General features: G+C 43.6%; 1 protein-coding gene across 2 annotated transcripts in view; it reads left to right on the plus strand.

Annotated features, from left to right (window-relative positions):
• Positions 1-13,649, plus strand: part of Dip2c (disco interacting protein 2 homolog C) — a 150,948-nt gene extending 137,299 nt beyond the window's left edge. For both annotated transcript variants that reach the window (XM_032884503.1, XM_032884504.1), the window contains exons 32-35: positions 1,494-1,568; positions 4,375-4,549; positions 6,924-7,047; positions 10,226-13,649. In XM_032884503.1, the coding sequence (XP_032740394.1) occupies positions 1,494-1,568; positions 4,375-4,549; positions 6,924-7,047; positions 10,226-10,478 (627 nt within the window). In that variant the 3' untranslated portion in view covers positions 10,479-13,649. The remainder of the gene's footprint in view (positions 1-1,493; positions 1,569-4,374; positions 4,550-6,923; positions 7,048-10,225) is intronic.

The raw sequence follows: 13,649 nt of genomic DNA on the forward strand, positions 1-13,649 counted from the left end.
GTCGCCTGTTCATACCTAATGCAAGCAAAAGTTGTGAACTATTCTATTGATTCTTGTTCTATCCTAGTAGTCTAGTTCAAAATCAGGGTATTACATTAAAGAAGTGTGTGGATAATGTGTCTCAGTTCCTGTCACATTGTTTACAGTTTTGACAGAACTAAAAAGTATATTTAAACTTACATGCTTGTTTCCTCTTTGACCCAAATGCCAATTCATTCTCATATACATACACACACACACACACACACACACACACACACACACACACACACACACACACACACACAGCTAGAGCAGAATAATATTGGGTTTCTTCCTTTGTCAATTACTTTCTCCATATTGCCTTCAGATAGGGTCTTCACTTAAGTAGAATCCACCACATGTTTGACTAGGTTGATTAAGCAGAGAGCTGTTGGGATCCACTCATCCCCCTTCCCCAATGCTGGGGTCACAGGCATGTACAACCATGCGTAGCTTTTTGTGGGGGTGCTGGGGATTTGAACTCATGCTTGCAGAGCAAACTCATACTCCCTAGGCCCTTGGAGACACTTCTAAAAGAAGCATATGTTGCTGTAGGTCTTTTAGTATCTGTTCATAACTACAAGAACTATCCCTTAATGAAGTGGTTCTTGGAGTAGAAAGGTGGTAACCACTATCCCCACACAATTATAGGGCCTGTTATGTACAGACATGATGGCATGAGTTTCTATCACAGAGTGTCTTGCTTCAACTTGACTATTGAAAGTTAATATATGGCCTGCCTCAGTTCAGAAAATCTGAGATGTTAGAATGGACTTTTGAATTCTTCTCAATGTGATATAGTAAACTATTGCTAGGTTCAATGTACATTGGGAAGAAGGACTTATTATATCAATATCTATGTAAAAGTGGATCATCGGTAGGAATGGGTCCAGCAGGAGGTTATAGCACACAGACAGTCTTATCACAACCCACCCACTTTTACTTCTACCAACCACAAAAACATCCTCTGTTGAATCATTTACCAAGATTCATTTGGAGATTGGCTCCATTTAGTCCACACACATCCCTACAAACTCCCCTCTGCAATTCCTCAAGTTCAGGTTGCTTCTGACCCTGCCTCCTTCCTTAGTTTCTATATGCCATGCTGTTAAATCAGTGTGGGCAAATTCCTATTTTACACATCAGACTGGGTGAAATGTTGTTAACATAATTTTTGCTTCAGAATTCCTTTTTAAACGGTCAGGTCTGAGCATTTATCAGTTTTGAGATATGATTGACAATCAGATTTCTGTATTTAAAGTGCCCCAGACTGTAGACTTGTAGAGCACTGGTAGTGAGAATACTCTTTGGTAATGGCATGCACTTAACTTCATGCCATGATGCAGTCCAAATGTTCTTAGGAAAAAGAAAATGGCCGGTTGGCATTGAGGCAAGTTGCCATGGAGAGTGTTTCATGCCTGCCTGCCTTTCTAGCCACAATCAGAAATTGTCTCCTCTGTTTACTCAAACAGATACTTCCTGGAGTCCGGATCATTATTGCCAATCCAGAAACGAAAGGCCCCCTGGGGGACTCCCACCTTGGAGAGGTGAGTCACACAGAGCCTTCCAGAGATGTGTCCTCTGGGCCTGTTTCTGCTTTGGCACCTACTATCGTCCGTAGCCCATGCAGCTCGCACAGGGCAAGCCATGGTGTCCAGGGAGGAGCTAGAGCTGTGCTTTCCAGATCCAGTCATTGCTGGAAAGCTCGGTATGATAGTGTACATCCCCGAGGTCACAGGAGACATGGTCATCCGAGAATTCCAACAGCACAGCAAGTCTCATCTCTACAGATCCACTCTGGAGAGTGCTCTCATGAGCCTTCCCTGTTTCTAAGGACTCCTTCACCAGGAAATTATTGGAACCTACAAGTGAACAGAGCTCCACCTAGCAGGATGGCCATGAAACTTAAAGGCCCAAAAATATCAAAGTAGTGATTAATTGTGTGTTTTAGATCAGAGAGCAAAGACTGGTGCTTTATGTTACTTGTGATGACATCCACACCCTGTCATTTGGTCTCCTTATGCTGTTGGCAAGGTATGACTGGAGGGAAATAGCTCATCATGCTTCCAAGCCTGTTTTTCAGCACTGAAATTAGTGGGGTCCTGATACCACCATTTGGTGAGGTCAGGTGTCTGACCTTGTCCTTTCTCTTGTTCTCTCCACGGATAGATTTCTCTGAGAAGGTACAGGCAGGAGCAAATGACACAGTCCAAGTCTCCCCTTTCCCTTCCGTTAAGTCTGCCTATGCCTTAGCTACCCAGCTTAGGATACCTGTGTGTGATCATACCTGCATGGTCTATCTTACATCTCACCAGCAGCAGAGCGGTATCTGCCCACCCAGGAACACTTGCCCCAGAGCATGTGGGTAAGATACATGACTCATGGTCAAGCCCTAACCACTTCCTACTCTCCACATCCGTTTTTTGTCTAGCTACTTTGTGACCCTTGTTTGAATCCTGTGATTATTTAAAAAAAATGATCTGAATTAGGTTAATCAAGTGTTACTTGATGTTCTGTCCCCTCCCAGGGCAACAAGGACTGGAGATGTTAGGAAGTTGACTTTTTTTAAATATAGTTTTACTCCAACTTGATTGAACCATAATTGCTAAATAAAGTATATAAGTCAAGGTGTGCATATAATATTTTTATGTACTAGTAGTTTTATGCATTGTAAAATGATTACATTCAAAGTAATCAATGCACCTATCACCTCATAAAGTTACTTTTTCTGTGTATGGTGAGAAATTTTAAGTTCTGTGACCAAATTTCAAGCCAAAAGGACACAATCTCTTCTCCCAGGAGGCCTTCATCATCTAAATGAAGGCTAATACCCTTCAGCCAACATTCCCCCCATCGTTTCCCAAGCTCAGGCACCTGTGATAACTGTTTAGCTCTCTGCTTTCTGTAAGCACAACCTTTCAGAGTCCACATAAGAGAGTAGGTGATATGTGTCTTGCCCTGACATCTTCTACTTGGTGGTGTTAGAAATAGCAGGCTTCTATTTCCCCTTTTGAAACTGAATTATGTGACGTTGTATTAGGTAACTTGTCTTGATGCTGTGACAAGAGCAAAATAAGGAAGAGTTTATTTTGGCTTATGGTCTCAGAGATCTGTCATGGCTGGGACGTCATGTCAGGAGTTGAAGGCTGTTGGTCCCATTACATCCACAATCTTAAGTGCAGTGGGAGCAATGGTGTTCAGCTAGCTTTCTTTTCTTGTCATCTAGAATGAAGCCTAACAAGTGGAACTACTCACATTCAGGTGGCTCTGCCCACCTCAGTTAATCTGCAAGACAACCACTTACACATGTGCCTAGAGACTTGTCTCCAAAGAAATTCCAGACCCAGGCTGACTGCCAGTTATAATCCAGCACAGTTGTTTTAGCAAGGAAATATTGCATACTGGAGAACAGGAAACAGTTGTCACCACCTCATCTGATGTTGTCCTTCTGTGTGTTACTTTTTAATTACTTCAGCAGGTGCTTAGTAAAGTCTGCTAGGACCAAGATACTAATCTGGGGTCTTGGGATACAATGGTATACAGTACAAATGAAGATCTCACTTCAAGGTACTCAGCCATATTTCAATGTTAGCAAAATAACAAAATATCCAATCTCAGAATGCCCATGCTGCAAACAGTATAACCTGAAAGCCCTCCTCATGGCACTGGCCCTGTGTATTGTCACCATTATGCATTATCCAGATGCCTTGGGGATTGTGTTGGCTCCATATTTCCCCAGCCTTTCATGTGGATCCACATCTTCCACAGCTATTGCTTTGCACCTATGTCAGCCTCTACCTAACCGTTCTGCTGCTGTAGACCCCACATTCACCTGCCTGTCCTTTCTGTTGACTTTGCCCCTTCACTGTACTCTGTGTTATTTGATCACAGTCTGCTTCAAAAGGTGTGCTAGTCAAGTGAAAGGGAAAGGGGAAAGGCACAATCTTAGAGCTTTGAGCATCTTCCCAGTTCCTCTTAGAAATGGCCATCACATTTGAAAAGCCATAAGGAAACTCATACAACTTTGCTCACTTTTAAAATCTTCCTGTAATCTGCTTTAATGAAATTTTCAGCGGGTGAATGAATGGCTTATTTGGTTCTGTGGTTATAGCTTATTTTCACATAGTACTGTTATTATAGAGAACCGTGTGGGTCTCTGTACTCCTGGTTCCCAACCCCACTAACCCAACAGTTGGCCAAAAACACCATTGTCTTGTATTCAGACTGAACCAAGGAAGCCTTAGCCATTGTGGAAAACAAGTTACTGCATAGAAGAGAGTTAACTTCTCTTCCCTAGAGAAGGCTGAGTGGACAGAGAAGCTCATGCACAACAATGTTTCATTCTGTCTGTAGATCTGGGTCCACAGCGCCCACAATGCCAGTGGCTATTTTACCATTTATGGAGATGAATCTCTGCAGTCCGATCATTTCAACTCCCGGTTGAGTTTTGGAGACACCCAGACCATCTGGGCCCGAACAGGCTACCTGGGCTTCCTGCGGAGAACTGAGCTCACAGATGCAAATGGAGGTGAGTCCAGGCTGGAAGATGCTACACATTGGACAGAAGTTGAATTTGACCAACACTGAAAAAGGCCTTGAGGTTTGGGAGCCTCACCAGAACCCTTACTCATCTGAAAGTGCCTGACTTTGAAAGGGAGACAAGTACGGACTGGGTAAAGTGTTCGTCATGTAAACATAAGACTTGAGTCTAGTCCCCAGAACTCACATGTGTGCTTCTTATGATCTTAGAAGTTAGCTCCCTGAGCCATCTAGCCAACCAACGTAGACAGATTGTTTCTAAATTCAGCGAGAGACCCTTTCTCAGCAAACAGGTGACTAGCAACCAGGGGAAAATCTGAGGCTTCCACACTCGTGTACATATACATAAGTGTATACAACTGTGAATACATATGACCATGTATACACAGGCAGGTTAAGATATAAATGCAGTAGACAGAGCTAAATTTTCAATATGTATTCAAATAACTGGGGAGATAATTCATTTGGCAAAGTGCTTACTATTCAAGAAGCAAGACCTGAGTTCAGGTCTCCAGCACTCAAACTCTAGGTACAACCACACACACACACACACACACACACCTGTAATCACAGGACAAGGAAGGCCAAATAGGTGGATCCCTGGTGCTCACAGGCCAGCCAACCTAACCAAATTAGTGAGCTTCAGGTTCACTGAGAGACCCGGCTGCCTCACAAAGTGAAGTGGGGAACAACTGAAGGAAGATATCCTGTGTTGACACTGAACAGGTGCACCCACAGACACACAGAAAAATAAATAACTGTCCTGAGAATTCATTTCTGATTGTTTCATAGTCTTTTTTTGCTGCTCTGTTTTACCATAAACTTCTAGAGTCATGGGGAGACCAAAATCCTGGGCAGGTGAGATTCTAGACTCTGATGCTTCCTAAATCAGTTAGCACGTTGCTAACCTGAGAACTGCATGATGGGGAAGAACTTGCTGCTGTGGCAGTTTCCTGATGGGCAGTCACAGGCTTGTTTAATCAAGGATAGAAAGTTCAAAGTTGTAAAAGAGAAATCAGTTTACAGCCCTCAAGGAAAACCTGTAGAATGTGGCCAGCTAAGCCCTAGGAAGTGTGGTTGCTGTCTTCCCCTCATTGGTCCCCATGATGGCATGAACCTACACTCTGAGCAAGAAAACAAAGCTCTATTGTAGGAGATGCGAGTAGTAGAGGTCTTGCTTGTCTGCGTAAACTAGGAAAGGTTCATGTGCTTACTTCATGGTATTTGTTTTAAGTTTTACCTCGCATACTTATTACCCAGTTAAAACTTAAGGATAGAATTCTTATTTTTAAGCAAAGATAGGGCTGACCACATTTTCATTATTATAATGTTTTCTTGCAGGATAAAAGTAACTCTTGCAGGGTCTGGGGAGCAAATGAAAACAAAGAGTTTGGCCTCCAGAGTCAGCATAAGTGTTAGGTAGGCATGGTAGCCTTCCTCAAATCCCAGCTCACAGGAGTCAGACTAGGAAGCCTTGGAGCTGGCTGAACTAGTCTATTTGGCAAACTGTGCTTAAGGAAGAGATCCTGCCTCAGGGTAGCTGGAGAACAGCTGAGGGACTTGTTAGTTCAACCCCACGCAGCTCAGATTTTTAAGTGCCAACTGGTGTTAGCTCCGTTAGTCATTGCTAAGTCCCTTGATCACTAATGGAGAGGTGATCTTATATCTGATGGTGGAAGCTGATCCACAAGAAGACTGGCTTACTCCCAGTGGACAGCGTCACAAGAAGACTGGCTTACTCCCAGTGGACAGCGTCAAAAATTAGGCAGGCTGGGATAAAAACTAAAAGGGCTTAGGAAGGGTGGTGGAAAGGCATGTTGTCTACCTATGTGAAAGCATCATAATACAACTTACTATTTAGTATAATTAATGTACGCTCATACAGAACATCTAAGAAAAGCTAGGCAGAACCTTATCACTAGAACTGGAAAGCTGAGAAGGATCCGTAAGGCTTGCTAGCCAGCCTAGCTGAATCACTGAATTTCTGGGCTCCAAGTTCACTGGGAGATCATGTCTCATAAATGATGTGGAGAGTGATAGAGGAAAACACCTGACATTGACCTGTGGCCTACACACACACACACACACACACACACACACACACACACACACACACACACACACACACCCCTAAGAAGAAATAACAAAAAAACAAAAACAAAAAACAACAAAGAGACATGGTGGTTAGACATCCAGCCTCTGGGAAGATAAAAAAGAATGTCCGAGCCTGAGGCAACTGACACTCCCCAGGAGAAAGGAGCTGACCATCCCTAAATCTGGATTTCTTTCCTTGTTTATGTTGCTCTGGAAAAAAATAGAATAAAGCAAAGGTCTTGACTGGTTCTTGGTTTCTTCTTGAACAGAGCGCCATGATGCCCTCTATGTGGTAGGAGCACTGGATGAAGCCATGGAGCTGCGGGGCATGAGGTACCACCCAATAGACATAGAGACTTCAGTCATCAGAGCCCACAAAAGTGTCACAGAATGGTAAGAGGACGGGAAGGCATTGTCTGTTCTGGTGTCGGGAGCCTAGTTAGTGACCACAGGGTATGGAGGAATTCCCTAAGACAAGGCGTTGCACTAGGTGGAGTGTTTCCTCAAGGTAAGCCTTCCTCAGGGTAAGGGCAATACAGAAAAGAACTATTCTGTTAGGACATCTCAGGTGACTGGAAACCAGAGAGTTTTTGCCTAAATAGTGTTTCCAGGAAACCAAGTTGTTGTATTCTGCAATTATATAGGTGTGAAGTTCAGTCCTCTGTATTGTGTTTTCACAAATTAAAACAACAAACAAAACACACATGCCTTCCACTGATACTTGGCAATGAGAGGTATTATACTTCCATGGGAAAAGTCAGCATGGCAGGCAATGTTTTGGTTGGGCTCACTAGATATGTGTGTCAGGTAAGAAATGCTTCAATTAAACCAAAGCCTAAGCCACAGGGCCCTGTACACAGTGGCCCGAGAGTGGGAATGTTAGTTGTTAGCCTTCCCTGTGTTTGGGGAAAGGAAGGCGGCTCGAGCAAGTCATCAGTCTGCTCATGGCAGCCACAGGCTTGCTTAGCACCTTCCTGCTGTCTTTCAGAATGAAGTGACTCCATGCTTTCCAGTGTAGGTTTGTTCACTCACCTGATGACAGACGAGGTGTTTACTCACTAAGTGCACTAGACACCCTCCTGGCAGAGAGCCCGATGTGACCAGTTGCAGTCTTAGGCCACAGCCAGTAAGGGGAAGCACCCGCAGGAATAGTAGCTTTGAGTAGTTTTCAGGCCTTAGTTCATTCTGAAGTCTCCAAACACAGGCTCAGACTTACTGTCGTGTATTGAACCTGAATGGTACAGGCAGATTTATTTTATGTTTGTGGTGCTGGGCTTAGAACTGGTGTCTCCTCCGTGCTAGGCCGACGTTTGTAACAGCCCTGGATCTGATTGTTAAGCTCTTGGTAAAGTACCTGAGATCCTGTTCGCATGTACATGTTCTGTCTTCACCTTGTTTGTTGTTCTAGGTCCTTGGCAACACAGGCCTCCAGTGCTTGTCTGGCCTGCCCAAGGCCCTGAGTTCTATGCTCAGCATCCCCAAACTCCCCCTAGGTTTTATCCTAAGCATCACTGGGACAGAAGCTCCAGTTGTCAGAGTCTCCTCCTTACTGTGGACGGATGGCAGAAATGCAAAGACAGTAAAACTCTTGGTACCTGACACGGGGCCAGGGCTGACCTCATTTGTACCTATGTGGCTCTAAGTGCCATCCACAGCCTTGGTCTAGTTGCCTTTGTCCTCTACCTCACGATGAATGCTGGGAAACTCAGAGGGAGTTTTTGTCCCCTAAGTGTTACTAGCAGTACCTACTGTGTGGCTACTGAGCTGAGTCTGACTGATGTGGTCAGCAGGGCCTCCAATCCATTTGTTTTATAGAAGCCCAGGAGGAAAGACTTATGAGTCAAGGGATTTGACTCTGATGGATTCAGGACTTGTGGGAACTGTTGAGTCACAGAAGTCCTCTCCTCTCCTGCTGGACCTCTGAGAGTTTCTCCCTTCGTCTCCTCCTCACTAACCCGCATGGTAGAGGCAGACATGGTGCTCTAAGAGTTTTACCTCTGGATCCAGAGGCAACAGGAAGAATCAACGAGCCATTAGGTCTGGCTTGATTTTGAGACCTCTAAGCCCACCGTCCAATGACACACTTCTTCCAACAAGGCCAAATACTTTAATTGTGCCATTGCCTATGGGTCTATGGGGGCCATATTTATTCAAACCACTACACCAACCAAGTTTATTTCTCAACAGGGGACTTGCTGTGTTGATAACAGCCCCCTTAGAAAGCTATGGTGGTTAGAAGGTCTCCATCCCTCTCCCCTCTTCCTGGTAAACCCTGGAATGACCGCAAATCTCACGTTCCACACATGGGTAGCTGAGCTGTGCCTTGTGCTTCAGGACAGTGGCATATACTTTAGATGCCATAATACCATGTGACCCAAATTGTCTGGGAGATGTATTTGATCACTGGTCACAGACACAACAATGTATCATGGAGGCCTTGGGAACCAATATTTCACAGGGCTTCAAGGGAATGAAATGTCAGCATATCTTGGAAACCACTTTCAAGTTTCTCTGAGGGGCGCAGGAGTCACGAGCTCTATGTAATTCTCCCGTTGAGCACAGTGCATGCATATTGACGATGCTGAGTAGAATGTGCATTATTTTCTACTGCACTTAGTCTCGTGCTTGTAGGGAAGTAGTGCATCTAAATACGTGTCATCCCAAGCTAGGACAGAGACTGTTAGGCAGGCAGGGGGAGCGGATGGGATTGTTTCTGAATCTGCTGCCCTTCCTCATGTGCCCCCTTCCTTCCTAGCAGGAACCCTCTGGCTTATTCATACAGTTCCTCCTACCCTTCAGCATTCTGGTTCCTACATAAAAGCAGATCTGTGTACCGGAGCTTGTCCATCCCGGGATCTTTAATCAGTCCTAAAAGCCAGTGCCACGAGGTTAATAATTTTGAGTGGTAAAGCACTAAGTGTATGTTTCAGCAGTTAGGCAGAGTATTCAGGAGGCTTTCCCCAAACAAACGCCCACTGTATGAATTAGTTTACTGTCGTCTCCAAGCTCAGTACTCAGAGACAGAACTGCTAACATGCTCTCATGTCGCCTTGTGCTGTTTGACTGGAAATAGACGCAATGGCTCTGCCCTCCATGTACCTTATCCTCTGGGGCTAGCTCAGGCACATCTCTAGTCTGCCAATAGCAGTTACATCATAACAACCCAGAAAATTCCAGCATTTGTATAGCCTCTGCTAGTATCACCCTACTCACACACATTGGCCATGTTCTATATTGAGCTTGAGCCCAAGAACTAGGCAGTGGGAGGGCTGGGCTGAGAGTGCTTCCTGCTCCCACTCGAACTCCTGCAGAAGCAGAACTGGGAGCCTGAAAGAGCCGGTGATAGGCTGCTATAAAGTAGCAGAACTGGAATCCAGACACCATGAGAGAAAGAAGAAAATCTGAAGAGGTATGTTATTGCTGGAAAGGCTATATGCTGACTCAGCTCAAAGAGATGTGCCAGTCTGAGGAGATTGGTGGAATCTCTCAGGCAGATCTGAATAGATCAAAGTTGTTACCATTATGTAAAAGAGTCCCCCCAGTAATGGTGCTTTTCTTCTCTGTCTTCTAGTGCTGTCTTTACCTGGACAAACCTGCTAGTGGTTGTGGTTGAACTGGATGGGTCAGAGCAGGAAGCCTTGGACTTGGTTCCCTTGGTGACCAATGTGGTCCTGGAAGAACATTACCTGATTGTAGGCGTAGTAGTCGTGGTAGACATCGGTGTCATCCCCATCAACTCCCGGGGAGAAAAACAGCGGATGCACCTGCGGGACGGGTTCTTGGCCGACCAGCTGGATCCCATCTACGTGGCCTATAACATGTAATCTCATCACCTTGGTTTCCACAGACTTTCTACGGACGTGACCGTTTTTCTTTCTTTCTTCTTTTCTTCTCAGTGTCCACAGAGACATACAGACACTCGGGCCACACTCAAAGGAGGAGCCTGATGCGGTGGGGGTTTGGGGTAGGACTTCTAGGAGCAATCACCCTGGCATGGAGATGAAATGTGAATTTATGCTGGATTTTGCTCAGAAGGACTTTGGATCACTGCCTTCAGTTTGCTGGAAAAGATCATTTTAAGAACTTTCTTTCCTCCTTTTTTCTTTTTTGTTTTTTAATTATTGGATAAGAAGTGCTCTCTTCGTAAATGTGGTATTTTGTTAAGCCGAAATAGCAATTAAAAAGAATATTCTACCCTTCAAATGGGTTCTTTTAAACAATTTATGTAGTGTGACAAAGAATTGTTTTTTCTGTTTTAATGTGTCATGGAATCTTACTGACATGGATCTGTTACTAATTTAAGCCATCCCTAGATCTCACCCTTCTAGGAGAGTTTATTGAGGTACGAGAACCTTCCAGGTAGCACCTTCCGATTAGATTTTAGCAGCTTTCTTTGTCAGAGACACGCTGAAGAAGCAGAGGCCAGTTTATGGCCTTTGAAGTTAACATAGAACGAGGATCAATTATAAATAAGGTATTTCGGCAACTATCTTGCAGATATCTTTGTACTAAACTAAAAAGATAAAAATAAGTTAACTTCCTCAATATGTAATTATGTACAAAATGTTTAATTTATTTTGATCTCTTTAGAAGTATAAAAGAGAAAAAACATTCAAGAATATTAAAGTCTTGTAATGTTTGCTAATATAAAAAAGTGTTGTATTATCTTGCGTGGATAGTATCACAACAAATATATATATATGAACTATAAATTCACTAATGAACAAAGGAGATTTTAAAGTTTAAATGCAGAACTTGTCACTTGCATGGTGCGCCCTCCACTGTACTCACACACACGTGGCTGTTTCCGAGCAATCGCAGAGCCAGGAACCCTGTCTTAGACCAGAGACCAGCAAGTGGAGTCACCGCCGTCTCTGAGATGGTGAAGGGACTTAATGCTAACGTGCACTATATTTTCCTTTGCTGTGAGGACGACAGTGAATGCTTTCGTGCCAGCATGTGCCAATGACATTGAGGGGCTTCAGGTTGGCAAACAGCACTGTTTTCTCAGCTGCAAGAATTTGTTGCATAATGTCAATTTTATTTTATTTTAGCATTTTTGTGTCACTTTTTATAATTTTTGTTGTTGTCCCTTGATATGAAAAGATTGACACCCTGTAGTCATTTGCATCAGGTGTCACTAATTTACCCTTTCCAGTGGCCAATGCAAGCAAATAAATGTCCAGAACACTTTGAGGGAAAAGCTAGCTATGTGTGATGTCTTCTTGACTGTGTAGACCCAGCCAACTCTGATCCTCTAATCTTGGGAACTTCCTAGCTTGGCCCTGAGTAGCCACTATTCCAGGGACTTAAAACAGCAAGGAGTCCTGCCAGCTTCATCCTTGTGCTAGCTGTTGGGGAACTGATCCCTGGTGACCTGTGCCTATATTTTCATGTGCACAGCTTGGCCGCAGTATCCTTGTCTGCATCTGACCAAGGAGAAAGGTATCAGCAATACAAGACAATGTTTACTTTGTAATTGGCACAGTATGGCTGGCACAGTATGGCTTCAGTGGCTCCCCGTATGAGATAAACCTAAAATTGTTGCTAGACAGAAATGAGTTCCTGATTGCTTTATGGGCGAAGTCCTTGTCTGCCTTAGTTACGTGCTGCCAACAGTAAGTCCTTTGCTAAAAGAGAGTTTTCTTTGACTTCTGAGATCCAAGGCTGATTTGGTTTTGTTTGTTATTTAAGTGGCACATTTCTTTTAAAATTTACATATGTAAAGCATTCTTCATCTCCATAAATCATTTAATTTTTCAAATATTGTTTGCTCATTGCTATATGTTTCTGCATGTTTCAAATACACATTCCTACAGTTTGCAGCCTCCCGGGAGGGGAAATCCCTGCCACATAGGGAAAAATTTTTGACACATGCATTTGCACCCCCCATACAGCCCTCCCCCCACCCCTCTCTCAAAGGGAACTTGGTTTAACATTTCAGATAGGATACTGATTGGTAACCATCATTGCAGAGTATAGGAAACCTTCCGTCTGGCTGATGTGAGGAAGCAAAGCAAATGTCACTCAAAACCTACTCTTAACTTTTCACCACATCAACTTCACACCCAAGGAGGGCGAAGGCTGCAGCACAGGTTGCAAAAGCCGATCCCAGCAGGTCTCTTCTGCATCCTGTCATCTGTGACAGGAGACTTTAAGTTTGAAAGAGTTGGTGGACTGGGTTGGAAGCTTAGTTGTGCAAGAAAAAGGAAAGGAGACACTTAAGTACCACCAGTTTCAGCAATAAAGAAGGATCATTGTGTATTAGAAACCGTACTGTAGATAAATCATTCATGAGAATGTTTTTTAAAAAAAAATGTTTGTCTTGTGACCATGTGCTTTTGGAGTCAGCCAAAACCATGTAATCAACTTGCACAAAAAGAGGGTACACAATGGACATTGAGACACAGACCTATCGAACAGGAGCAGATTCCTCATGGTGCTTGTTTATTATACATATTTAACCCTGCTTGACACTTTACCCAAGGGGACGGTCCCTTTATCAGTTGAATGTTAGCAGCGTTATTTCAGAGTGTGGTGACTGGTTAGAGAAAACTCGTGTACTCAACCAATCACAGTTTCAAACAAAATTTTTATGTGCAAAGGACAGCAACCTTCTTGTATGTTCAACCACCAGTACGCTTTGTACATCTGTGATAACGCCTGTTTTATATTCAAATGAACAAATAAAAGCTTTTATTTTTGTTGCTCTGAAAATAGCAGTTTCTTAATTGGTACCCTGGGGAAAAAAAAAAAAAAAACGATGTCTGGGACAGATCACTTCCATGTCAGAAAGGGGGTGACTCCTGCTGGGAAATGTATCTGACTCTGTTTACACGACTTGTTGCATAACTTAGTACAGATGCTGCTGCTTTGAATGACGTGTAAATCTCAATGTAGGCATTTCTAGTTAACAGCAGTTCCTATGGCAACAACTGTTTTGTGAAATGTTTTTTTTTAATTCTTTTAAATACATCTGAATATATTTGTTCACA

Source organism: Rattus rattus, chromosome 14 (assembly GCF_011064425.1).
Source record: "Rattus rattus isolate New Zealand chromosome 14, Rrattus_CSIRO_v1, whole genome shotgun sequence".
In the NCBI taxonomy this organism is placed as follows: Eukaryota; Metazoa; Chordata; class Mammalia; order Rodentia; family Muridae; genus Rattus; species Rattus rattus.